Source organism: Ilyonectria robusta (genome assembly GCF_021365365.1).
Source record: "Ilyonectria robusta strain PMI_751 chromosome Unknown BGZ61scaffold_20, whole genome shotgun sequence".
Lineage (NCBI taxonomy): Eukaryota > Fungi > Ascomycota > Sordariomycetes > Hypocreales > Nectriaceae > Ilyonectria > Ilyonectria robusta.
In genome coordinates, this window is record NW_025764454.1 from 505,630 (window position 1) to 528,748 (window position 23,119).

At 53.9% G+C, this 23,119-nt stretch overlaps 10 protein-coding genes across 10 annotated transcripts; 6 read left to right on the top strand and 4 right to left on the bottom strand.

Moving 5' to 3' along the window:
• Window positions 1–820: 820 nt before the first annotated feature.
• Window positions 821–2,830, bottom strand: BGZ61DRAFT_554950 (major facilitator superfamily domain-containing protein; the record flags this gene model as incomplete). Its single annotated transcript, XM_046255597.1, has 9 exons — window positions 821–937; window positions 996–1,112; window positions 1,165–1,251; window positions 1,319–1,434; window positions 1,494–1,619; window positions 1,671–1,898; window positions 2,008–2,180; window positions 2,270–2,456; window positions 2,521–2,830. 9 exons carry the CDS (start codon window positions 2,828–2,830, stop codon window positions 821–823), a joined length of 1,461 nt encoding a protein of 486 aa, XP_046100013.1.
• Window positions 2,831–3,637: 807 nt separating this feature from the next.
• On the bottom strand, window positions 3,638–4,093 carry BGZ61DRAFT_554951 (uncharacterized protein; the record flags this gene model as incomplete). Its single annotated transcript, XM_046255598.1, has 1 exon — window positions 3,638–4,093. One exon carries the CDS (start codon window positions 4,091–4,093, stop codon window positions 3,638–3,640), a length of 456 nt encoding a protein of 151 aa, XP_046100014.1.
• Window positions 4,094–5,313: 1,220 nt separating this feature from the next.
• BGZ61DRAFT_458215 (polysaccharide deacetylase family protein) lies at window positions 5,314–6,421 on the top strand. The gene is made up of 3 exons (XM_046246728.1): window positions 5,314–5,663; window positions 5,732–6,096; window positions 6,170–6,421. The coding sequence occupies exons 1-3, from the start codon at window positions 5,356–5,358 to the stop codon at window positions 6,229–6,231; spliced, it is 735 nt and encodes a 244-aa protein (XP_046100015.1). The 5' UTR covers window positions 5,314–5,355; the 3' UTR covers window positions 6,232–6,421.
• A 574-nt stretch (window positions 6,422–6,995) lies between these two features.
• On the top strand, window positions 6,996–8,345 carry BGZ61DRAFT_554952 (uncharacterized protein; the record flags this gene model as incomplete). The annotated part of the gene is made up of 1 exon (XM_046255599.1): window positions 6,996–8,345. The coding sequence occupies one exon, from the start codon at window positions 6,996–6,998 to the stop codon at window positions 8,343–8,345; it is 1,350 nt and encodes a 449-aa protein (XP_046100016.1).
• Window positions 8,342–10,757, bottom strand: BGZ61DRAFT_99097 (heterokaryon incompatibility protein-domain-containing protein). The gene is made up of 3 exons (XM_046257307.1): window positions 9,893–10,757; window positions 9,775–9,845; window positions 8,342–9,721 (listed from the first exon to the last, which is right to left on the bottom strand). The coding sequence occupies exons 1-3, from the start codon at window positions 10,584–10,586 to the stop codon at window positions 8,456–8,458; spliced, it is 2,031 nt and encodes a 676-aa protein (XP_046100017.1). The 5' UTR covers window positions 10,587–10,757; the 3' UTR covers window positions 8,342–8,455.
• Window positions 10,758–13,899, top strand: BGZ61DRAFT_554953 (uncharacterized protein; the record flags this gene model as incomplete). The annotated part of the gene is made up of 5 exons (XM_046255600.1): window positions 10,758–11,476; window positions 12,051–12,729; window positions 12,804–12,894; window positions 13,251–13,546; window positions 13,817–13,899. The coding sequence occupies exons 1-5, from the start codon at window positions 11,219–11,221 to the stop codon at window positions 13,897–13,899; spliced, it is 1,407 nt and encodes a 468-aa protein (XP_046100018.1). The 5' UTR covers window positions 10,758–11,218.
• Window positions 13,900–16,407: 2,508 nt separating this feature from the next.
• BGZ61DRAFT_482016 (uncharacterized protein) lies at window positions 16,408–17,376 on the top strand (the record flags this gene model as incomplete). Its single annotated transcript, XM_046249358.1, has 2 exons — window positions 16,408–16,566; window positions 16,624–17,376. The coding sequence occupies 2 exons, from the start codon at window positions 16,408–16,410 to the stop codon at window positions 17,374–17,376; spliced, it is 912 nt and encodes a 303-aa protein (XP_046100019.1).
• A 932-nt stretch (window positions 17,377–18,308) lies between these two features.
• BGZ61DRAFT_99138 (aldo/keto reductase) lies at window positions 18,309–19,599 on the top strand. Its single transcript, XM_046257308.1, has 3 exons — window positions 18,309–18,463; window positions 18,520–19,003; window positions 19,069–19,599. The coding sequence occupies exons 1-3, from the start codon at window positions 18,444–18,446 to the stop codon at window positions 19,462–19,464; spliced, it is 900 nt and encodes a 299-aa protein (XP_046100020.1). The 5' UTR covers window positions 18,309–18,443; the 3' UTR covers window positions 19,465–19,599.
• Window positions 19,600–19,649: 50 nt separating this feature from the next.
• On the bottom strand, window positions 19,650–20,234 carry BGZ61DRAFT_360823 (HIT-like domain-containing protein; the record flags this gene model as incomplete). Its single annotated transcript, XM_046241208.1, has 1 exon — window positions 19,650–20,234. One exon carries the CDS (start codon window positions 20,232–20,234, stop codon window positions 19,650–19,652), a length of 585 nt encoding a protein of 194 aa, XP_046100021.1.
• Window positions 20,235–21,198: 964 nt separating this feature from the next.
• On the top strand, window positions 21,199–22,822 carry BGZ61DRAFT_99156 (adenylate kinase). The gene is made up of 6 exons (XM_046257309.1): window positions 21,199–21,519; window positions 21,570–21,663; window positions 21,734–22,087; window positions 22,136–22,413; window positions 22,460–22,648; window positions 22,697–22,822. Exons 1-6 carry the CDS (start codon window positions 21,364–21,366, stop codon window positions 22,769–22,771), a joined length of 1,146 nt encoding a protein of 381 aa, XP_046100022.1. The 5' UTR covers window positions 21,199–21,363; the 3' UTR covers window positions 22,772–22,822.
• The last annotated feature ends 297 nt before the right edge of the window (window positions 22,823–23,119 follow it).

Sequence of the window (23,119 nt, forward strand, 5' to 3'; positions counted from 1 at the left end):
AGAAAAACGAAACCTAGACTCAAAATTCATCATTATGGATTCGATCTAGGCAAAGGGTTTATCTGGATGGCTGTTAAAGGGCTTGAGATGTTGTCCGTAACTCACTGCCTCGTCGCGATTTCAGGAAAGTCACTTGCCTTAGGACAAATTCTACGCAGGCACTTCCAAGATCTTTATGATTACCTACAAATTCCAAGAATAACTACAACTTAAATACCTTATATTCCAATTCGTTTTCTACTCTGGTGTAGTGAGAATACAGATGACTGCCAAGAGGAGGCTTCGTGGTAAACAATACGAAGCGGCGTATTTCTGGTTTTGTTTTTACTCAATATTGTTAGATACATCAAAATCGTACGGTACTCTCGAGCGTAGAAATAAAGAGTAAATGCTACACCCAGCACCAGAAGAAACAGTAGCTGAACAATAAGGCTGTTACACACTGGTATTTGCCTGAAGCTTCAATTCAACCCTTCTGACTTCAACCCTGCTGTTTGTAATCAACGATCTTGCTGTTTGCGCAAAGAGGCGTGTATTTTTGAGACTGCACATAATTATATGTAGCTTTGCAAATAGTCATGTACAATGGGTAGTACGGACTCAAGTCAGTATTGTTCCTGTGCTCCTAAAGCTAGTCCAAGCTAACGGCCTTCACTTGGCTACTAGGAACAGCCTTGCTATCAGCCTCCTTCTCGTCCAATTCCGAACCTCCAGCCGAGACTGACACGGATTCAACATCAACTCTTGCTGCTATCTTCTTATCGCGCCACAGGAGGAGCTGGATGGTAGCGGTCACAATAACTAGGCGGATGGTCAGTGTTCAAGCACTTCGATGCCTCGGAAATGACTTACTGAGCAAGATTTGGAGGATGATCGACCAAGTATAGCCCTTTCTAGCTGCAGGGAAGTCGGTAGTTTTCCATACGAAATTGGGTGCCTGGATCATGGTCAGTCTACACCTTACGCCTTAGTGTAGCAGGAATCGGATTACTTACCACAGCCTGTACAACATAAGCAAAGTCATTGGCCATGGCAACAAGCAACGCTCGCTTTTCGGTATCATCGGAGCAGATCTCGTTGATCCAGCTTAGGATAAGAGGACCTGCACCAAGCTAGGGATAAAGTCAGTAGCTGTAGCTAGATATTTGAGCTGTTGAAACGTACACCAATGTTACTCAGCCAATAGACAATCTTGCGGCCGTGAACGTCCGAGTATAGATCCATCTGTCGTAGGACAACCGTGAAGATGATCTGTGAAAGGATATAACTCGTTAGCAACAATTTCGATACTCTGAACAAATATGAATCATCCACGTACCGTAATGATAGCACCTGCGTAGATGAAAGGCCAACGGGCGCCGCGGAAGGGACCATCAGAAAGCCAAGCCCAAACCAAAGCCATGCCGACGAAAATAGCGGTTGTGGGAATTGGCACTATGAGATTCCATTAGCTACCATCCTAATCGACGAGGGGCGGGATTCTGAGAGCTTACAGTTATTAATATCCTGGATGGAGAAGGATGTCCCTGGAACTGGGGCTGGTTCGACGTTGAAGCTCTTCAACCAATAGCCCATACCCGCCTGGGGCCAACCATTGTTCCAGACGACATAAAGCATCGCTGAATTTCAAAGTTAGTTTGAGCTCAGATATCTGTGAGGCGGAGACTTACGAAGGATATAAATGTGCCAATTGAACAGAATCTTTCGAACCTTTGCCTTCGTCCAAGGTTGTTTGCCGACACGTCCGATAGCGCCCATTCTCTTCACGGAGAGAATGTGCTCCTTCTCTGTGGTCCACCATGTCCTCTTACCATCCTGTGGCAGGTTGGGGAAGAAGATATAGCCTGCAAGGGCGAGGGGTAGCGTGATAATTCCGTCGATGATGAATAGCCATCGCCCTAATGAGTCTGTTAGTCCCCTCGTTCCTTCTTCCAGTTCTGACCCCTTTGAATATTGTGGTCTCATGAGAATTTAGGGCATCAATTAGCAATGAAATATGAAACTCACATCCTGCGCGTCCATGGACTCCGTGCAAGTTCGTATAGGCGGCCGCCTGTAGGAAACCGCTGAACATCGTGCCGATAGAACCAGCCAGCCAGAAAATCATGGATCGCTTGCCGATTTCTCTGGGCGTGTACCACGATCCCAGCATATAGTGGATACCCGGGTAGAAGCCAGATCTGTAGAACTGGTCAGTGACTGCGGAATGATGATGCTATCCCCGAGATTGAAGAGATAGTCCTCGGGAGAATAGCGAAGAGTCACATACTCGAATAATCCCACGAGAAAGCGCAGACCGTAAAGAGCTTTATACGACTTCACCGACGAAGTACAAATGGTAGCAACACCCCATCCAACCTCTAGCGAGGGGATGACCCATCGCGGCGAGACTCGGGTGAGAAGCAGATTAGACGGGATCTGGCCGATCACGTAGCCCACGGTCCAGATAGATGTGCCTTTGACAAGTTAGCAATTGTACAAAAATACCCCAGTGTAAAAAATTAGTCTGGAATCACGTACTCGTCACAAGCTCGTTGCCGAACATGTTAAGATCCTCCTTCATGCCGCTAAGGAACGCATTGTTGACGTTGGTCTGATCGATGTTCTTGAGGAAGTAGCCGATGGAAGCAAAGGTGAGCACGAAAGCGTCCACTTTGAAGAGCATCCAACGCTGCTCCGGTGGAAGCTCCCATGTATCCCACACGTAACCCTTCCACGTCTTGATGGGCGCAACAACGATTTCCTCTTGGGAGGCGTTGGGCGTGGTTTCGGTATCCACGCTGTGGATGTCCGATTCGGGGAGTCGCCCAGTTTCCTTTTTGTCTGCCATGGCGATTGAGTGTCTGTGGTGACAACCAATTCGATGCTGAGACCTGGTGATGGAGAAGAACTGGCTATCTATCGTTGGTTTGATCGGAGACAACTGGGACATTTATGTAAATGGAAGCACCTATGCTCTTATTATCCCCAGTAATTGCGTCACTCAGCTAGTTCTACATAGTTAACCCCCCCCCTTGTCGCCTCGCCCCATTATCCCACATGCTATCCCACACTCGATATTCTTAGTAGATTGGGGCTAATGCCTGCACCAGATATTTCTCAAGCAGCCCCATAATTCTCGACTCGCGAAACTCCAAGACTCTCTTGCGTGATCTCCATTAGATATTGCACCTTTCTCAACGCCCGATAAATAATCACGTCTTTCGCACATTTGTGGTTAACTCTCCTGTTTTAGTCTCTCGCGTCGCTATCCCACTTCGCATCCAGGTCGGCTTCCCCGTTGTTGGCTCCCGCCACCGTCTGTCACTGATTCGACCGACAGACCTCATTAGCTAGTATCAATTGCGACACATGTCCACGACGATAGGGGCGTCCACTAGATTCATAATATCCACACTTCCATTGACGCTCGCTCATATGCAATCGATTAGCGTCGGTCCCAGGTTCGACGTCTTCTTTTGAACAACGCAAATTCCGCAAATGCCCCGGTTCCCGATCCTACAAACAGACGGTACACTTGGTTCTCACTCGTACACACATATTTGAAGTTATTTCGGGACCATATACGTCATGAAGTTCGTGTTGATGTTGTGCGACCGGTTGTGATCGGTTTCGGGTGCGGTGAAGCTCAAGTTCCTCATGAAACGAAGCCAGGCTCGTGTGGATGTAGACATGTCCAGCCTCCCAGCATAGACGATTCCATCGGCAGGTCGTTGCCGCTTATATACCGTAGTCTTGCGCGACGTAGACACTGCTGAGGGCCTCTGGGTGCTACCCAGGTTAACGCAAAACTCGAGCGGAACACGGTGACGGAACTTTTCTGCGCCGAGATTCGTGTCATGGACTGGGTTGAGGGCGGTCTCAGCTCACAATCCCGATGCAATGCATCGCTGTCCCAGTATTCCAGGGGTCCCTGGCTCCGATGATGGCTGTCCGATGTTTCATGGGCTGACCGAGTGACCTGCAGTATGTATTCTTTCGCTGCCAAGCTGCGTGAAGCTGACTCCTCCCACCCTGCACCACATTTACGAGCGAGGGCGCAAAACAGAGCTATGATCTGCATCTGAGGTAGTATGAGCTCCTCTGTAGTCATGGATCCAACTGCCGAAAAATAACTCTGCATCGGATATTTGTTTCCAGCCGGGTTCTACTTGCTCATGGCATGAGGTAAGCGAGTCTGCGGTCATCTGCAAGGGAATACATTCTACCAACCACCGTCTCACTTCGATTGCGTGGTAGATTGCTACCGTCGCAATCTCAGCTTGGCGACTGAGCGTTCACCTTCCATCGCGGGCCGGGAATAATGTGCAACCCAAAACGCCCCCGAAAATAAAAGCAACAGTGGCTGCATCCCATCCTCAGCTGAACCAGTTGTGGACGAGATAACCAGGAACGGTTCCTTGTTGCCTCACCATCAGTCCATGCCAGCACATGGCTGTAAGAATCTTGTCCGGGTGGCTTCCGCCTCTCCCGAGCAGCATGAATAAAAATGATATCATCGCACATCGGGAAGTGACATTCCACTGATAGCAGTCAGCATGCCGTCAAATTAAAAGCCGGTGTGATGGCCGTGATGCTGGTCAGAATGTACGCACAGCTCAGCCTGACTTGCAAAAGCAACCTCAAAAAGCAACCTCGTTGCGCCGGTTCCGCCTTCGGGACATGTTTCGGCCAATCAAGCGTGCTCCTCGTTAGCTTACATGCTTAAATTGCTTATCGACATACATGTGCGGACGTCATGCTTGGATCAACCACACCACTGCACGACGTACGCCTGTTGTCAACGCAACGCGGTTGGCCAGTCGCAAGAAGAACTGCATGTGGCTGTCATCCGCTCTGACTTCACCCGCTTGTTACGAAGCTTGGCATATCTTGGCACGCGATTGAGTGGACGAGTTGGAAGCTAGAAGAAGATCTCAATGTTGTTGGCCGCGATTGAGACGCCGAAATCTCTGCCGCGAGAGAGACTACTGTGGCCAAGATGCATGAAACATATTCTACTCATTCGTACGGCTCCTGAGTCTTCCTGGCCCAGCGCGAATGCCTCAAAGCGGGGAATGAAGCATACATAATATGCATGCTGCATTACTAAAAATCAACTCCACAGTGATGACCCAAGAAGGGTGTGATTGCGTGGCTTGTGGCTTTCCGACATGCATCTGAGGTGCTTCCCGACACATCCAACAGTCCCCGTAGGTGGGCCAACGCACCAACGCGCTCGGGATTGAGGAGAAGACATTTGTTGATAAATCCATAAATACCTCCCACGCCTGCCATGTTGGAAGGAACCAGTTAATTACATCCGTACTGTATAGATTGTACATACTGAGAGCTGAAGCTTGTTCTGCAGTCGCCATGTTCACTCGTTACCTCCTCAGCGCTCTCATCGCGGGTGCCGCAGCATCGCCTGTTGTGGATTCCCATCAGCGACGACAGGCGATCCCTGTTGGGAGCACCATCTTCAGCTGCACCACCGAGAACACAATCGCCTTGACCTTTGATGATGGCCCCTTTGCTTACACTAATCAGCTACTAGACACGCTCGCTGAGGCTGGCATCAAGGCTACGTTCTTTATTAATGGAGACAATTGGGCCTCCATCTACTCATACACATCAACTGTCCATCGTATGATTGCTGATGGACATCAAATCGGCTCACACACGTAAGTCAATCTATGATCCCTGCCGTGGCATCTGTCTCTGGTACTCACATGAATCGCAACCTGTTCAGCTGGGATCATCCGGACCTTACGAACTTGGGCTCCTCCGAAGTGGAGTCGCAGATGACCCGGCTCGAGTCGGCGTTACTCGACATCCTGGGCTATTTCCCAACCTACATGCGACCTCCATTCTTCAGCTACAACGACCAGGTCGTGCAGACCGTCGGATCTCTGGGCTACCACGTCATCATCGCGGACATCGATACACTCGACTGGGAGAATGACTCACCCGATGCCATCAGTGAGAGTATTCGGCTCTTCAATGCTGACCTTGACGCGGGTGGTTCCATCGCGCTTGCTCACGATGTGCACGAGCAGACTGTTGTCTCTTTGGCACCGGCAATGATTGCCTCCGTTCGAGAACGTGGATTGCGAGGTAAGTGTTGCAGGCATGCATTTAATCGTTACTCGAAATCAACATGTCGTGAAAAATGCTGATGTGTGAATAGCTGTTACCGTGGGAGAGTGCCTTGACGACCCCCAAGACAATTGGTATCGGACATCTCGTTAAAATTATTGATGGGAAGGAGAGGTATCTTAGTTTCCTTGTTCGGTATTGTTTGCTTTCATTGTTCTCCGTCTGTGCTTAGTAGGATTTATCTTGGGAAACCAATTATTGCGGAGCACGCAGTATCGTGTTAGTAGTGCCAAAGGTCTTCACAAAGCAGGATGTAATGACGGCGGAGAAGCATCTATCAATCCAATAATAAATCGCTGCGATTCATCTAACGTCTAAGCACATACAAGTCGTTGAAAATATGAGGATTACTCTCACCTGATTTGTCTTGTCTCTTTGCCATCTCATGTATGATTCAAGCCCAAATTGTCCTAATGGGGATTTAGTGGCCGTGCCATTATCCTGCCCTGACGGTTTATCATGAACTCGGTGTTGTCCTTGGAAGCCATTCAAAAGCAATAACCCTTAATTCAGTAACATCATGCAACCGACATCCTCATTACTGTAGAATAAAACACTTTTCAGCAATGAATGAGTAGAAGCGGTTCCTAAACTCTAAAGCAAGAAACATGTCATGTGACTCGCTCCCATTGAAGCACAACACTCACTCTTCGAACACAAAAACAGCCACCGACTGTTCTTTTCCCCTCTAACATTTTCCAGAGAAGTTTTGGTTCTGCCTGCTTTCTCTGCGCTTCCTGTGACGCGAATGGTCCATTCTCTCATTAACTCGCATGTTCCATTCGCAACAGCGAGCCTAGCATCGAACTTTACCTTTCATTCGATTAAGCCGTTGGCCCTCAGGGTAGGACGCCACGATGAAATCACTCATCCATTTACCCGAGGATGTTATACGATGTGTCTTCGAGTTTCTCTCACATCTCGATTTGAAAGTGTGGTGCCTCGTCAGCAAACGCTTTCGTCGTCTTGCAGAGCCATGGCTCTACAATAGGATTGAGTGGCACTGGAAAGCGTTGCGGGCAGGCCGCGGGCCTCCTATTGTCCCGCTCCTGCGGAACATCCTCTCCAGACCCGAGTTATCTACATACATCCGAAGCATTTCTATCCACGGATATGACGAGTTTCATCCTCTCAACGAAGCTCCATTTGAAGCTCCCATCAGCGAAGGCGGACTGGGTGAAATCGTCGAGTATATCAAAGGAACCGGAGTGCCTTATGAGGACCTATGGATTCATTGTCTCTTGTCTGACAAGTTGGATGCCTATCTCTCTGTCCTCGTATCGCGCCTGTCAAATTTGACATCTCTACGCGTCGATACAATTTGGGCTCGGGAAAGTCGCCTTCTTGGCATGGTGGTTAGGAGCGCTCTCTTTCAATCTTCGAACCATGGCTTTTCGACACTTCGGCATCTTCAAGAGCTATCCTTTTTTTGCGAATGGGGTACCGCCCACAGGAGAGATCCTGGACAAGAAAACACGGCAGATATCTTGCCCTTTTTCTATCTGCCAGGAATCCGACGACTCACGGCCACAATCGACAATCCGATCGCGTTCACATGGCCAATCAAGAAGCCTGATGCCTCGAACCTGACATTTCTCAGTTTGAATCATATCCGAGAAGTTCATCTTGTTAAACTGCTATCGGCCACGAAAAACCTCAAGACCCTCGAGTGGCAGTGGTATTACCACCCCAATGCAACGGGCGAGACCAGGTGGCCTATTGTTGACCTTGAACAAATCAGCTTTGCCCTATTTCATGTCCGAGACACCCTGACGAGCCTATGCATTTCGACCCGGAAAGGCGAATGGGGCGTGGCTCCTCTTGAAATACATGGCTCGTTGAAAACGCTTGTTGGCTGCTCCAAGCTGCAACGACTTGAAATCCCATTGACACTTCTCCTGGGATTTTCACCTCCATACAATCGACTGGAAGATATCCTTCCAAATAGCCTTGAATATCTCACCATTACCGATGGCCTACGGAATGACCCAGGAAATAAGGGAACAGAATATGACTATTTATGTGCCATTCGGCGCTGGCTACGGAATATCAGAAAGTCAACGCCCAACTTTTGCGAATTGATTTGGCCAACGGGATATGGGTGGAAGAAGGGACAAAGTGGGCTTTGGGGCCAAGTCGGCGTGGAGGATGACGGCTCCGACATGACTTTTTCGGCTATTGAAGTCATTGTTGCCTTCGACGACTAGGTTCAATTCTGGATTTCTACGAGGCACAATCTACAGGCTCACTTGCCATTAGCTAGACCAATGAGAAATCAACAAGTGCTAAATGGCAGCCTTAAAAGTTGGTATGTAGATTAGATCAAGACAAACCACTCATCATCTGCTGCCGATCTGGGATTCCAAAACTCCCCATTCATTATTCCGTGGACATGAGCTGGACTGATGTATTTGAATCCCCCCGTCCATGGTCGAAGAATAGCCGCGGTAGAGCAACCATGCAAGACTACAACCACGTCGCCAACCTTTGCGCTATGTGTGCCCGTGCCTAGGAAGTTGTGGGCAGTTCGAAAGACGTTTTTCCAGACGAGGTCATAGATGTGTAAGATGGACCGTTGCATCTCGGCGCTGATGGTGAAATTTCCCAACTGCAAGAAGCCTCCAGGGTTGTCCTGCGGGTCAGCCAGCATTGTCGAAAGGCTCCTGTCGCTTGATCCGGAGATGCTGACCAGCACAGATAGGTGTTGAACCAAGCTTTCCAACGACTCCGTTGCATAAGGAGTCGCGGACTCCTGTGCTAACACCCTCACCATAATTTCCAGAGCCACGCCATCGTGCAAACAGTCAGGGTGGCCCCGGACGACGTCGAACCAGCTCTTGATACAGTCGATAAGACCGGCGGCGTACTGCCCCGTCTGCGCCCGCGCGTCTCCCAAAACATTTGTCGACGAGTCCACTATCCAGGGTTGTCCAACGGCGCATATCGTACTCAATCTGCGGCCTTTTACTCTCAAGCCCCGGCCGTCCGGCTCGAAGTGGTATTGTGATTGAGTTTGACCCGACACCTGGGGGTTCTGGCGTTTGGATATATACGTGTGCGGCAGGGTTGACGGCGACCATTTGCGCGTGGACCCTGAAAAGTCCGGCACCCAGGATGGGAGGCCATGGGCCCAGCCAGGCGATTCCAGTACTGTGGATAGCAGGTCTAGGTTTTGGTCTCCTTGAAGCATGATCCGGGTTACTTCAGTGTAAACGACGGCGAGTGGCTTCCGATAATCCGGCGCCGGGATCTCGAACCCAAGCCGCTTGCATATTCCGTACATGCCGAAAATTTTGTCTTCTGGCCTGGTTGCTTCCAGACTTAGCGCGGGGAACATCAGGATATCGCTGAGCTTGATGCCAAAGTTGGAGGTTGGCTCGCCCTGCTCCTTTCTGCGGATGAATTCCTGCATAGTGTCGTGATATTCGAGGTGTATCCGCCAGTAGCGACCAGACGTATCGGAATCAAGGTTCGAGTACGGAAGCCGTGTGAAGTCTGCTCCAACTACCATGGTTGAAAGATGCATCAAGAACTTTCCGCAGTAGAACATGACGTTTTTTGCCAGAGCAACCTCTTGGACCACCTAAGCAGTCAATATTAGCTGATGAGGCAAGGTCTTTGGTAAGACAAACTCGCCCAAGTCCGTCTAAACCAGGGAAGCCGAAAAACACCATGAAGCTTCCCGTATGGATATTCCGGGGTCACCCCTAACTGTTGGTAAGCCACTGGAGTGAGCATACTGCTGGGCACTTACTTAACGCATCATCGGCAAGTCGATCATATTCTTTCTGACAGCGCTCCTGTAGTGGCGGAGGAGCCATTTTGGCCGCCACATATGCAGTAGATAAACCTTTTAATGCTTCGCACGCGACATCCGATGCCTTGTCACCATCCCCTAAATGAACATTAACTTGGACCGCATGCCTATAAATCTCATCCATCATGGCAACCTGGATGTTTCGCTCGTTCAGCGCTTGCGGGGTATTCGCCTGGTTGATGCAGATCGAGTCCACCCATATAGTCCTTGTGATCTTCCCGCGCAACATGCGGCGCAGCGCAGAGGCGCAGTTGGCTGTGATCTTGAGCGTCTTTCCGTCAATGTTGATTTCCTCGCAAAGGTCTGCATCGCCCCAAGTGTACGACAATGCGAAATACTCCGGGTGGTTGTCTAGCGAGGCGACAAGGAGAGACCCGCGCAAGGGCAGCTCTTCACTCAGTGTCCTGGTCTCGCTCAATTTCCTCTGGATACGAAGGATTCTAAAGTCCGAGGCGGCCTGCAATGGTGTGTACTGGAAAACCCCGTTGCTGGATTGAGTCTGATGGCTGGGTTGGCCTGAGAGCGGGGCATCGTTGGAGTCTGCACCCGGCGGTTGTGCGCCGGGTTGCTCTGTAGATGGCTCCTCGTCTCGCTTCTTCCGACTGGAGAACAGATGACTGAGTCTCTTCATGTCGGTGTCTAAGGCCTTGGAAGCACGTCAGAATTTGCTGGGAGAAAAGACGCGACGTCCGCGAAATAATGCACGGTTTCAGCACGTCCCCAGGCAGCTGGCGATAGCGCGGTCGTGGTTGACGCTTATATTTGGAGGTTTCATCCTGATTGGTATGCATCAAAGCGAGTTGACTTCAAGGTCGTATCCCAAAAGCATTGAAGGGCGAAGTCTTCACGACTATGCAACACAGCTTCGTAACCTTGTTGATACGGGATGAGGTTGACTGGATGGAACCTGGCTCCGACCACCCTCCAATAAAAGCTGCCTCTTCCATACCATCCATGAATATTATGGCAGTTCCTAACACACTTTACCACAATTTCTGTTGTCTTTGAGAACCTTGCGGAAAACATGTTTCAAAGTGTAAATCAGAACATGCACCTTGAAGACAACCGAGACAGTTTTCATTCCTAAGTATCGGTTAGAAATTGGCATGGCCTGAGTCAAGCCACAACGGCGCCGCAGCATCAGGCGTTGGACCAACTCGTTTCCCTGATCAGAATTGGGAGCTGACTCAGCATCATCGCCAGGTCAATTGCCGTCAGGCCTTGGATGCCTCAGGATGCCCACTAAGATCTTCTCCGTTCAGGATGTCCCTTGTTGTCACTAGTTTCCCCCTCACCTCGTCCGTCTCCCCATCGATTCTCGTCCTGGACTCGGGATCGATCGATTTCCCGGGAAAATCCACGCCGTGCTGCCATGTCTCACCAGAGGCGGCCCAAGCTCCCAGCTGGCCCATTGTGCAGTCTCTCGGCCTCATTGTTCGCCTCCGCTGCCTCCCTCACACGGCCTTGACTGGACGCATGCGGACTACCCAACTAACTACCAGGATCGCCTCCCTTTTTATCGTCAGTAGCCACGATGTCGGCTCAATTCAGCATGAAGGCCCGCCCTGGGGAAGATTGCGACGGGCAATCTGACCATCGCTGGCTAGGGAGGTGAACAGAGCCCAACGGGACACGACGAGTGGGCAGGCAATTGGAAACGTGCCCCCCTGGACCGGCTGGGCGAAAATGGCGAGCAAGACGTACCATCTCCATACTTGCGTCACGATTGTGTGCTCTGTCCCCCCAGGTCGAGCGCCAACGCCAGCGAAGGAGCGAGGGTGTGGTAGTGGACTCGGCGCTGGACAGAGGCGGCTGCGCTGCGTTGCTCCCCAGCCACCGGGAATGTCTTGTTCGCCCACTCCTCCGGCGTCCCGTCTGGTGAAGCCCGCCCTAAAAAGGTAGAGGCAAAAGCAAAAGCAAGGGCAAAGGCAAAAAGGCAAACGCCGGTGTCTTGTTTCGGGAGCACAGAAGGTTGGCCGATTGGCTGGGCTGATTGGTCGCGCGTCCATCCAACCATTGACGCGTCCAGCGGCGTCGGTCAACCAAGAGCTGGGACGGCTGGTGGACCAGGAGGGAGGCTGCTTACCTGACCAAGGTCGTGCGGACGAACCTGGCAACTGGGAAGAGGAGTGAGGAGACGGAGGGAGGCGACCCAGCAAAGGCGAGCAGACGCAGGAGACGCAGCAGACCAGAGAGGAGGTGCCCACTCGGAACCTTTTACCCACACCTCCCACCCACCCTCTTGGAGCCCGGCCGCCCGCCAACCTGGGGTACCTGGGATTCCGGTGATGGCGGCGCGCAGCTCGAGGTATCCGCCCACGGCAACCGGCCCCTACGGATACCCTACGGACCACCAAGCCCACCGAGCTCCAGCACCCATTTTCCTTTTTTAAACCTCCGGGCCTGGGTGCTGGGTGCTGGGAGTGTACCCAGTGAGCCAGCCGTCCGCCGGATGATGGAATCGATGACTGTGACTGTGACTGTGACGGCCCCAGTGCTCCATTCTCCATTCTCCATTCTCCATTGTGCCGTCGCCCTTTTTGCCCCAAGCTGCACAGCTGCCAGCTCCAGCTCCCAGCTCCCACCACCAAGCTCCCCCAGCTCTCCCCAGCGCGCCCTCACGCCCTCCCGCTCCCCCGACTCTCCTCCTACGCTCCTCTCTCTCCTCTCCCTCCCGTCTCCCTCCCGTCTCACACCAACCTCTCTCTCCTCCCTCTTCTCCTCCATCTCACTGTTTCTCAAATCATCTCCCTTCCATACGCCGAGTTCTCCTTGTAACCTTCGCGCCTCCATCGCAATCGCAACCACTAGCCCACCCTTTACAACCCACTACCCATATCCCACATAGCCACCATGGTTCGCAGCCGACGAGGTCAGCCCGAGGAGGAGGAGGAGCTCGTCTCCCTCCCCGAGGACTCCGATGCTGAGGAGGAAGAGGAGTAAGTTTGCTCTTGTTGCTGCTTGTTTTCTGCCTTTGCCGGTCGTTTGGCCGCTGTCGCAATCGTGTCGCAATTGTGCTGCGCTCGCTTTGCGATGCTGCTGCCCGTGGCCCATGCGCAATGCGCGATGCGATGCGATGCGCCTCGGTGACGTCGCATGCGCGCGCCCTCGACTGCCTATCGCCGTCGATTCCGCGCCTGCAACCCGCGACAGCTCCCATTGTTCCGATGCATCGATCTGCGACTCGCGATCGTGCATCCAACCGTTGCAAGGGATCACCATCAATCGCTTTTGACTCTTCCGATGGCGATTCCAACCATGGCATGACCTCGTGCTGACCAGGCTCCGCCGATAGGTACATCTCCACTGGAGACGAGGCTGGCGGCGCCGAAGAAGAGGAAGAGAGCGAGGAGGATGCCGATGAGGAAGAGGATGAGGAAGCCGAAGAGGGCGATAAGCCCAACGGCAAGGCCGAGGCCAAGGCCAAGCCTACTAACGGCGCCAAGGCCAAGGCCGATGACGAGGAGGAGGAAGACGACGAAGAAGACGCTGAGGGCGCCGACGACGACGAGGCTCCCAAGGCCAATGGCGAGGCCAAGGAGACCAACGGCAAGCGTGACACGGCCGCTGCCAACGAGGACGCCCCAGCTGGTAAGTCCATCTCCAACCCTCTGACTTTGTCGCCGTATCACCCTGCTGACACGCCTTCCCCACAGAGGACGCACCCCCCGCAAAGAAGCGCAAGGTCGTCGAGGGTGCTACCGCAGAGGACGCGCCCGAGGAGGTGGCCGCTTAAGAGCAGCACGATAGATCGGACATCTCTGAGCCTCGGGGAACTCGCGTTTTCTCTCGCCGGAGCAATCCTCTGCTATCTGCTCTCTCCCATTCCCTTGCAGGTCGGGCTTGTAATTTGGTGTTTAGATGGTGCTCGGTTCGCCTCAGCCAGCGGCGGAATGTACACGGGCGTCGATGTGTCTTGGGCGATGGGCTCGGGTTGGGGGTAATGATAGTCGGGTCTCGATTCATGGGCATCTCTCTCTCATATCGACTGTAAATGCCGTCCATCAGACTAGGTTCCAAGAAAGCATCCCCGCAGGGGCCTCTCTTAGTACACTGCCGTCAACACCATCGCCTGAACAAATCACAGGTTACCCACTCTGATCTCGATCTCTGATCTGAATGCCGCATCGGCATCGAAGCCGCATCTCACGCAAACACCTGACGAGCCCACTTCCCCACGAGTACCTTACCTCACCTCCGTAACCCCCCCTCGGCCAAGCCAGATGCCCATCATCCAAAAGCGCCGGGATCTATAAAAAAGCCGCAATCAGACTTCATGATAACCCCTGCATTCCACGTTGAGACCCCGTCATCCAGCGCGGGCCTCATGTGTCGCTATTGGCCCGCGCGTCGCGTTTTGGGGGGCTGACGTTCCCCCGGTGCCTCCGCAACGGCCTGCCTACCACGGCGGCGGGTAGGGCTGATGGATCATGGGGAAGCGCACGCGGTTGTGGGTTGAGGCTTTCTCGATGTGTCCAGGACGGCGGAGGATCTTGGAGGTAGACGATGGTACCGACGGTATGGTTCATCGCGCCCTCGTCTTTCGCCAGCCTCAGCTCCGGGTTTGTCACCTCGGCAACTGGTGCCGGCCAAGCCCTGCGTGTCCCATTCCGTCCCCTTGCACTTCAGCCATGGCCCAGAAAGCATTCAGTTGTAGTCTCTTCTCTCCACGAAACGGGCGTCCGCTGCAGGCGATGCCAATTGCGACGAAAAATGTCACCTTCTCGCCCGCCGACCTTGAAAAAAGGTGAGATGATGGCGCCCCGCGGATGGGCCCACACAACTGGCGTTTTGTTGGTGGCCGGCCGCTCCGTATCCAGGATGCCGAGACAAGGGCCGGTGTGTGGTTTTTTTGCACGTTGGATGTGAGCTGTCGGTCGGCATTGGAGGCTCGGCTGCGCCAGCGGACGGATGGAGAGACGCCTGCATGTGGTGATGTTGGTGGCTACGGCGGCTTGCCATGGCTTGAAGTCGCATGTGGATGGGAGGGGAGGCTTGGAAGTAGATGGGACTTTGCAGTCTGCACCGTACATGGCATCGCGTTGTAGGACTTTCTCTTTGGAGCTTGTCGTCAGTTTCCAGACGATTCCTTATCCCTGAGTCTCTGGAATGAATCTGAAGTCATAGCAGATCATAACGCAAAGTCAATAGTGAAAATGCATCTCTCATGTGTATGTATGCACGCACGCAAAAGTCCAACACATCACATACCAACCAACACAACACCCCAGGCCCAAAAAAAGGCCCAAAAAAAGGCCCCAGAAATCCCCCCCCCCCCCCCTTCCGCCCATCGGCGATCTTCTCCATGCACTTACAAACGAGAACCCTCTTTGAGGGGAACCCCAGAGAACCCCGAAGAGCCCATTAGTCAAGATTGCTGCAGGCCAAGACCCTTTGCCACCCCTTGGGTTTTGGCAGTTGGGGACGGGGCTCGCTCACGCCACATGTGCGCAACCGGATGTTCTCCTGGACTCAGTAGCTTGGCGTCCTATGCTGTGGTGATGTAAAAGGCCGAGTGTTGTATACTTTGAACGTGCCCAACGAGAAGCCACACCGCTCTCCTGTCAAACCCGCATCGCACACGTCTTTCACCCGTTTCCACCAGCCTCTATTTCTTTTTTTCCATCCACGAGGACAAACGGAAAATTAACACCCAAGAGGGGGAAGCTCTTACGTGGCTATTAGGTACCCGCGGGGCCGGATTTACTAATTGAATGGCCACGCCTGCCGCCAAGAAAGCTTGGCCATGGGCCCTGGGCGTCAGGATGCCGTGGTATCGGCGTTTGGATTGGTCCCCCAGAGACATTTGGGGTGCTACGAGTTCGTAACCTTGGGGATGGCTTGGACTTGGGCCTTTGCCATGAATCACACCGGCTACGGCTCCGGCTCGGCTACGGGGGCGCCATGGCTGTAGTGCGAAATGCGACTCTGACCATGCCATGGCCATTCGTCGTTCCTGTTGCCCGTCCCACACCCAAGTTGTCCAGTTGTTTTGTCCCGTCTGGCCACGGCAATGTCTTTTATGCTGGCCCCCCCCTCCCGCTCGTGCTGGTTCCCCAGTTTGAACCTTGGCAATTGTGGACAGGAAATAAAAATTCCCGTAGGGTATATAAAGGGGACCTGGCCTGCCGGGGGGTTGGTCTGATCAGAGGACAAGTCTTCTTCTCTCGTTACCCGTCCGTGTTCCCTCCCACGCTTAGCACACAAGGAGCACGACAACGTCAACCGTCATACGAAAGCACCGCTCCGTGATGGCTTTCGGCTTCTCGACCCGCAGAGAGGACCGCCCTGTTTCAAGACTACAGCACTGCCGACTGCTGAACTGCGTTTGAGCCGAAAAGGATAGGGAGCGGAATAGCAACTATCGAGGGCTTTGATGCGTGATGAGTGCGTCCAACGACGGACCTCCGATGCTTGATGGCTTTCTTGCATAACACTTGATGATTAACATGATGGACTCGACCTACCTTGAGGCGACGGCCGAGGCGGCGCCGCTGAGTGAAGCCGGAGAAGGACAGGTCCAGGGAGACTACCCCTGGCTTGGAGGCATCGAACCAACCGCCATGTCGTACCCCGGACTGGCCGTGAGCCCGTATGTTGCGGCTTCGCCGGTAAGTGTCCCTCGAGTTGTCGATGAAGAAACAGCCGCTAACCTGCCCCGTCAACAGACACCACTGCACTCTCCCGAGACGCCACTTCTTGACCAGCCTCTCTTCCCGTCCGCGATGGGAGACTTTGCCTACCTTGACCAGCCGTACGGAGACTTCCTCCCCGTGAGCTACCCCATCGGGGGTGTCTCCCAGGGCCTGTTCCCCTTCCGACTTGGACATGGAGGGTCAACTGCCCTCTCAGATCGATACGACTTCACCAGCGCCACCAGCGCCGGTCTGTACAGCTCCGTCGGCGCATGGCCCACTCAGGCCTCGCCGACGAGCTTCCTGCTGACTCCTCCCACGGCAGACGATCTCTCCCAGGACTCGGCCCCGGAGGACGACGACGGGTCCTCGGACGAAGAGCCGCGAAAGCGCAGGCGCTCAGCCTCGGCCGCCAAGTCCAAGAAGCGCCCACGCACGCAGCTCCGCACCGCCTCGCGCGCGCCCAAGAAGCGCCCCAACATCCTCCCGCAGCGGCCCACGGAGACGGTCGAGGACGTCAAGGCGCGGGCGGCGCACAACCAGGTCGAGCAGCAGTACCGCAAGCGGCTGAACCTGCACTTCGAGCGGCTGCTGTCGGTGCTGCCGGCGCCCGGGTCGTCGGTCATCGGCGGCGGGCGGCGCGACGGCATCGGCGAGCGGCGCGTGAGCAAGGCCGAGGTGCTGGACCTGGCTACGGAGCGCATCCAGGTTCTGGAGCGGGACATGGCGCGGCTGGAGAGGGAGAGGAGGGAGTTGAGGGTGCGGTTGGGAGGGTGTGTGATGTGAAGGAGGGAGAAGGGAGGTGGAGGGGCCAGTATGATGGAAGTGGGTGGGGAGGGAGGTTGTCATGAGCGTGACCGTGTAGATGGAAGATGGACAAGGAAAACAGAAACAAATAGACGGTTCTTGATTATTGGGTAGTCTGAGATGAGGGGGAATTGGGTAATACGATGAAGGAGAATGAGGTGTTTTAGTCAACTGTCGATTCATTCCCAACTTTCTCAAGTCTAAAATCCAGCTCCTCTGATGGCTTCGCATCTCCAAGACACATGATACGCAAGCCTCACACGCGCCGCATGTCGCCAATCATGACTGGTGCGGCTTAAAGAAGCACAGTCTTCGGCCCCAGCCAAGAGCTCCATTCCCAAGGCTAGATACGCCGGTTAACCCAGCTTAGTAGGTTCTCTCGCGCCAGTGGATATCCGAACGTGTAGGTTGATTCGAGCGGCTATAGCAGCTTCGCCCACAATAACGGAACCCTTCTGCGGCTGCGATCCGAAGGCTGTGTTGATGCGCTACGTCAGTCCGGCCAAGAGTACAGCGCATCGTGATGTTTTTTACTGCTTAGAAGATCTATTTTTTACTGATTTTTTGCTTGACCTCGCCTGATTGCGACAAAGTGCTGGCACATGCCGCGTTGCAAACAAGAGCAACTTAGATAAACCATCGCGCGGAGAACTCCCAGGCCGTTGGTAAAATAACCTCACCACCAAATGCGATCTAGAACAAACCCCGCGGCGCCGGTGTGCGCTTGAAAGCGTCGCGAGCGAACAAGTTCTGGGGGCCTGCTTTGCCGGTGGGGGAATTGAGGATGCGCACCAATCTGAGGCTCCCATCGCCGAACGCGCCGATGGTGATGTCGGTGTGCTGGTGGTGGGGGTGGCCGCGTCCAGGGCTACGGGGAAGCGGGGGATGGGTCTTTCTTGAGAAAGTAGAAATACGAGGGCGAGGGATGGGGATTCTACATTTCTATCTGTTCTGTCTTCCTCTCTCTTCTACTTGGCATAGGCGAGACTCCTCCCAACACGCCCTTCAACCGACTCCTCCCAGTGTAATCGCACACAGATAGCATCATGGCTACCAACTGGACCGGGTATGAGTTCTCGGCCTCCCCCTCTATTCATGAGCCAATGCTGACATTCCACCCAGCCGCAACTTCACCCTCAACACGGGCGCCAAGATCCCCGCCGTGGGTCTTGGAACATGGCAGTCTTCGCCCGAGGAGGTCTCCGGGGCCGTCGAGGCCGCCCTTCGCGCCGGATACCCTCACATCGATACCGCCTTTGCCTACCAGAATGAGAAGGACGTCGGCAAGGGTATCAAGGCCTCCGGTGTCCCCCGCGAGAAGATCTGGCTCACGACCAAGCTCGACAACCCCTGGCACAAGCGCGTGCCCGAGGCCATTGACCTGAGTCTCAAGAACCTCGACACTGACTATGTCGACCTGTACCTCATGCACTGGCCCAGCTCGACCGACCCTGATGACCTCACCAAGCACTATGAGGATTGGAACTACATCAAGACCTGGCACGAGCTGCAGAAGCTGGTCGCTACCGGCAAGGTCAAGAACATTGGTGTGTCAAACTTTGGCATCACCCACCTCGAGGAGCTTCTCAACCACCCCGACACCACGGTAAGTAGCCCACAAGCAATCCCATTGCTTCACTCGAGGCGACAGTGACTGACTTTATTCATCAGATCGTCCCTGCGGTCAACCAGATCGAGCTGCACCCCTGCAGACCCTCTCCCAAGCTTGTCGCGTACAACACCTCCAAGGGTATCCACAGCACCGGCTACTCATGCCTCGGCTCGACCGACTCGCCCCTGTATAAGAACGAGACTCTGCTCAAGATTGCCGAGAGCAAGGGCAAGTCGCCTCAGCAGGTGCTGCTCATGTGGGGTCTGCAGAAGGGCTGGAGTGTCATCCCCAAGAGTGTCACTCCCTCCCGCATTGAGGCCAACCGACAGCTTGATGGCTGGGAGCTGACCGAGGAGGAGGTCGCTGGCCTGGACGGCATCAAGGATCGATTCAAGGTGTGCGACGGCACATTCTTGCCTACTGGTGTCGAGGTCTTTTTCGGAGACGATGAGTAACTGATTCCATAGAAGGCAGGGAGTTGGGTGGAGGATGAAGACTTACAGTAACGTGTTAGACGGCCACATTGCACGTGTCTAAATTAAAAAATAAATATTACCAAAAGACCAAGCATCCTCAAGGTGCACACAGATTCGGTAGTGAGATTATTGGTGAGCGACCTTCGAGGACAACCCGCTTCCTGTTATAGTTTGGCCTTGAGCTCAATGTCTTCCTCCTCCTCTTCCCTTAATACGGTGGCAAGACTCTGCCGTACATCCTCCGCGATATGCACAGCCTCATCATCATCCAGTTCCTCGCGCCTCCCGCGCCCAAACATTGTAAAGCTCTCGCTGTAGCGGCCGCTGGCCCTTATCTCCGGCCGAGGAATGATGTGGAAATGCATGTGAGGGACGACCTGGGCGGCGGCAGCGCCATTGTTCTGGACGACGTTCCAATCTTCGACGCCGGTGGCCCTCGTCATGGCCTTGGACAGTATGCGGAGGTAGCGGCCCAAGTGCGCGGCCTCGTCGGCGGTTACGTCGGTGAGCTTCTCGCGATGTTCGCGTGGGCACAGCAACAGGTGGCCGTGGCTAAGGGGGAGGATATCGAGGAAGGCGACGAGATCGGGAGTCGACAAGACGACATACGCCGTAGGAGACAACAGCCCGGGATCGATGGTCGACGACGATTGGTCAGGGGGGTTGTGAGGGTCGTAAGGCTTGTAGGTGTCGGCGATGGCGCAGAATGGACAGGAGCAGGTCGGCGGAGAGCGCGAGGCGTCGAACATGTTGGCGGCCATGGCAGGGGACGAGAGAATGCGAGGAGATGGAAATGGAAGAAGGAGGAGAGAGAAGGCGGGGGAGAGAGCCTGGGGGAATGCGAGCTTGGCTGAAGCAGAAGACGGAGTTGACGATGCCGAGCTGAGAAATTTCTTTGGAGTTGAGTGCAGACCTCGGCGTCGCGCTTGTCATCGCGATTCGGTATTGCGATATGGGGGAGGTACAGCGCAGGGATACCGAGGTTCCCTCCCATGCACGCGGTAGGCCGCAAGAGGAGCGCCCTGTACGTCGCTGGACGTGCGCCTACGCAGCGGAGGTCTCACTGTAAATGGGGCGTCGGTTAGTGGTGCCGCTCCAAGCTCTCTCCAGCGAATGCCGTTGTGGGGTAATTTCAATGCGATAACGGCCTTCCCAGGTGCCCCTGTACCGAATAACGCTCAGTAAGGCAATTTGCTTAAGAGCGCGTCTCCGGCATAGCTCACGATACGACACATGATTTAATCTGCCCCGGTTCACCAACAGCTTCGATTTTGGGTTGCACTGCCAATTCTGACGTACACGATGTAACCAGCCCGCCTACCTGCTAGCCACCGGGGGAGGTGTTGCAGCATAAGACTGCACACTGGGATCCCTGAAACCCTGACGACCCTCAGAACTCCACGGCGAACCGGGGGTGGCTGATGAGGTGAGCATGCGGCCAGGAGGTGCTCCGTAAGCTCAAACTACTAGCTCCACGAGCTCGTGAGCTTTGCGCTGCTGGTATCTGGTGGTGTGCAATTGTTCTATTCCGAATTAAATGGTTCGAAAAAAGAGTCCTCTCCACGAGCCAATGGACGAAAAGAAGCCCAACCCCGTTACCATATACATCGTCATCGGCCACTGCTCACCGTCTGAGAAATCCTTAGCTCCCACCACGGCCGCTACATAAGCATCGCATCGTTTAGGGCGTCGTCTATCCGAAGGATCCCAATATGGCTCACCACCCTTGTCATGCCACGACCCCCCCAGTCCAACGAGGCCTCTCACGCGTGGTTCCTCAGCTAAAGACGCCTCGCGTTGCCTCTCGTTGAAGCCTCAGGAACCCTTTCCTGTTCTCCGCTCTTGGCTTCAACCTCGTCCAGGCGTCAGAGTCAAGCGATGGACCGGCTTCCGTCGCCTTTTCCGTTTCTCGAGGCTATTGAGAGTCTCAGGGCTCTCAAGAATTCAAGATGGGCGCTGTACTCCAGCCCCGAGTCCGACAGCCTTTACGAACAGATGTACCAGATGGCGCTGGTCTGCCTTGCGCATCCCGATGTGAGCCTAACCAGGTTGAACTCAAGAGCTGATGCTCATCGGCTCAATAGCTCAGTGGCGAAGAGGAAGCGAACGCTGTTGTGATGTGTATGGTTCATGACGTGGGGCACATCGCAGCTGGCGAAGTGACTCTCGCCGACGATGATAAGTACCCCAGCAAGTCAACGAATCTCCCCAACGCAGCGCGCTCTGGCGTCTAACGTAGGTAGCTAACGTGGGGTAGAGGGCGCCGTCGAGGAAGAAATCGGACTCAAACATCTCTCCTATCTCCTCAAGGAGAGCAGCCCGGCCTTGGCAGAGCGACTCCCAGAAGCCTTGGTCGAGTACCAGAACGGTGAAACTCGTGTTGCTAAGCTCATCCGCCAGGTTGGAAAGTTCGAATCACTGCACCAAGCCGTGATCCGACGGAAGAGGGGGCTGGGCGTTCGTGGTACAGATGACCTCGATGCTATGCGGGAGAGCATCACAGATCCTTGGTTGGCCAAACAAGCGGACGAGATTACTGCCGACGACTGGGATGCCCTCGACGAGACGGTCGGTTCCAAGGCGCCCACCATTTTCGTGATTGGTTAATACATATGCTGCCCTTACTTGGACTATGTTTAACCTGGAGTAGGTGAATCGGCGCCGGACGAGATAATGCAACGCGTTGCCAAAGAATTCGACATGGAGTACGTTTCCGTCGACGAGCTATTGCGAGAGGAACAGAACCGGCCAGGATCCATCTTCGGCAGGTTCATCAAGGAAACCATCGACAGCTTTACCAACATTCCCCCGTCGCTAGCTGTGATGCTGATCAAGAGCAAGGTCAAAGGGGCTCAGTCCATGGGGAGGGGCATCCTGGTCAGGGGATTCCCGCAGTGCGTTCGACAAGTTGTGGCTTTTGAGCTTGAGGTATGTGTGTATACCCGACCATGTCGGGTCCAGCCTAACACGGTAGATCTCGAATGTCTATTCGACAATATATCTTGAATACCCCGTCGAGAAGATGATGGAGCGAGCCGGGATGGGTGAAGATGCCCTAAAACAGGGAGATGACGCCAGTACCGGAGAGAGGAAGAACCTGGAGGCGACCGAGAACTCAAGACAAGCGTTGGTGGACCACGTTTCGAAGAACTTCTTCCACAAAGTAAGCGTCAAGTACGGAAACTGGAGGATGATGCTTATCGAATCGTAGGTCGATGCGACAGGATCAACCGACGAAGTCTACGCAGCGATTCGCGATATCATCAAGAAGATAACGGAACAATGAGGAGTGTCGGAGGGAGGTGCGAGGATTAATAAATACCCTGTTGAATTGATGCTTTTATTTTACCGTAATTGGAACTGTAAAGACGATAAATTGTGAAATCATTCTGCTGTTAGTTGTTGACAGCTCTAAAAAGAATGGCTGAGCTTTCCAAGAGTTCGGGTGGTATGATGCTGAATTGACCCCAGTTCATCAACCATGCTACCTGCCGGGGTGGCCATCAGCCAATAGTAGGCAGCATGTCTTTACCAACCAACGCAAGACACTGCACTGTTCTGAAAGCCACGGCGTTCACTATTCGGTAGCCTCAATTAGTTTGATGTGGCTTTATGTATTGGCCGGGCCAATTGC

What these genes read in the sequence shown, in the direction of transcription:
- BGZ61DRAFT_99138 (XM_046257308.1), top strand. Translation starts at nt 18,444, where the DNA reads ATGGCTACCAACTGGACCGG. An exon ending in ATGGCTACCAACTGGACCGG is followed by an intron (nt 18,464 to 18,519) that starts GTATGAGTTCTC and finishes CATTCCACCCAG; the next exon opens with CCGCAACTTCACCCTCAACA. An exon ending in TCAACCACCCCGACACCACG is followed by an intron (nt 19,004 to 19,068) that starts GTAAGTAGCCCA and finishes TTTATTCATCAG; the next exon opens with ATCGTCCCTGCGGTCAACCA.
- BGZ61DRAFT_99097 (XM_046257307.1), bottom strand. Translation starts at nt 10,586, where the DNA reads ATGAAGAGACTCAGTCATCTGTTCTCCAGTCGGAAGAAGCGAGACGAG. An exon ending in ACTTGCCGATGATGCGTTAA is followed by an intron (nt 9,846 to 9,892) that starts GTAAGTGCCCAG and finishes ACCAACAGTTAG; the next exon opens with GGGTGACCCCGGAATATCCA. An exon ending in CCTGGTTTAGACGGACTTGG is followed by an intron (nt 9,722 to 9,774) that starts GCGAGTTTGTCT and finishes TTGACTGCTTAG; the next exon opens with GTGGTCCAAGAGGTTGCTCT.
- BGZ61DRAFT_458215 (XM_046246728.1), top strand. Translation starts at nt 5,356, where the DNA reads ATGTTCACTCGTTACCTCCTCAGCGCTCTCATCGCGGGTGCCGCAGCA. An exon ending in CATCAAATCGGCTCACACAC is followed by an intron (nt 5,664 to 5,731) that starts GTAAGTCAATCT and finishes CAACCTGTTCAG; the next exon opens with CTGGGATCATCCGGACCTTA. An exon ending in TCGAGAACGTGGATTGCGAG is followed by an intron (nt 6,097 to 6,169) that starts GTAAGTGTTGCA and finishes ATGTGTGAATAG; the next exon opens with CTGTTACCGTGGGAGAGTGC.
- BGZ61DRAFT_99156 (XM_046257309.1), top strand. Translation starts at nt 21,364, where the DNA reads ATGGACCGGCTTCCGTCGCCTTTTCCGTTTCTCGAGGCTATTGAGAGT. An exon ending in AGTGACTCTCGCCGACGATG is followed by an intron (nt 21,664 to 21,733) that starts ATAAGTACCCCA and finishes TAGGTAGCTAAC; the next exon opens with GTGGGGTAGAGGGCGCCGTC. An exon ending in GCCCACCATTTTCGTGATTG is followed by an intron (nt 22,088 to 22,135) that starts GTTAATACATAT and finishes AACCTGGAGTAG; the next exon opens with GTGAATCGGCGCCGGACGAG.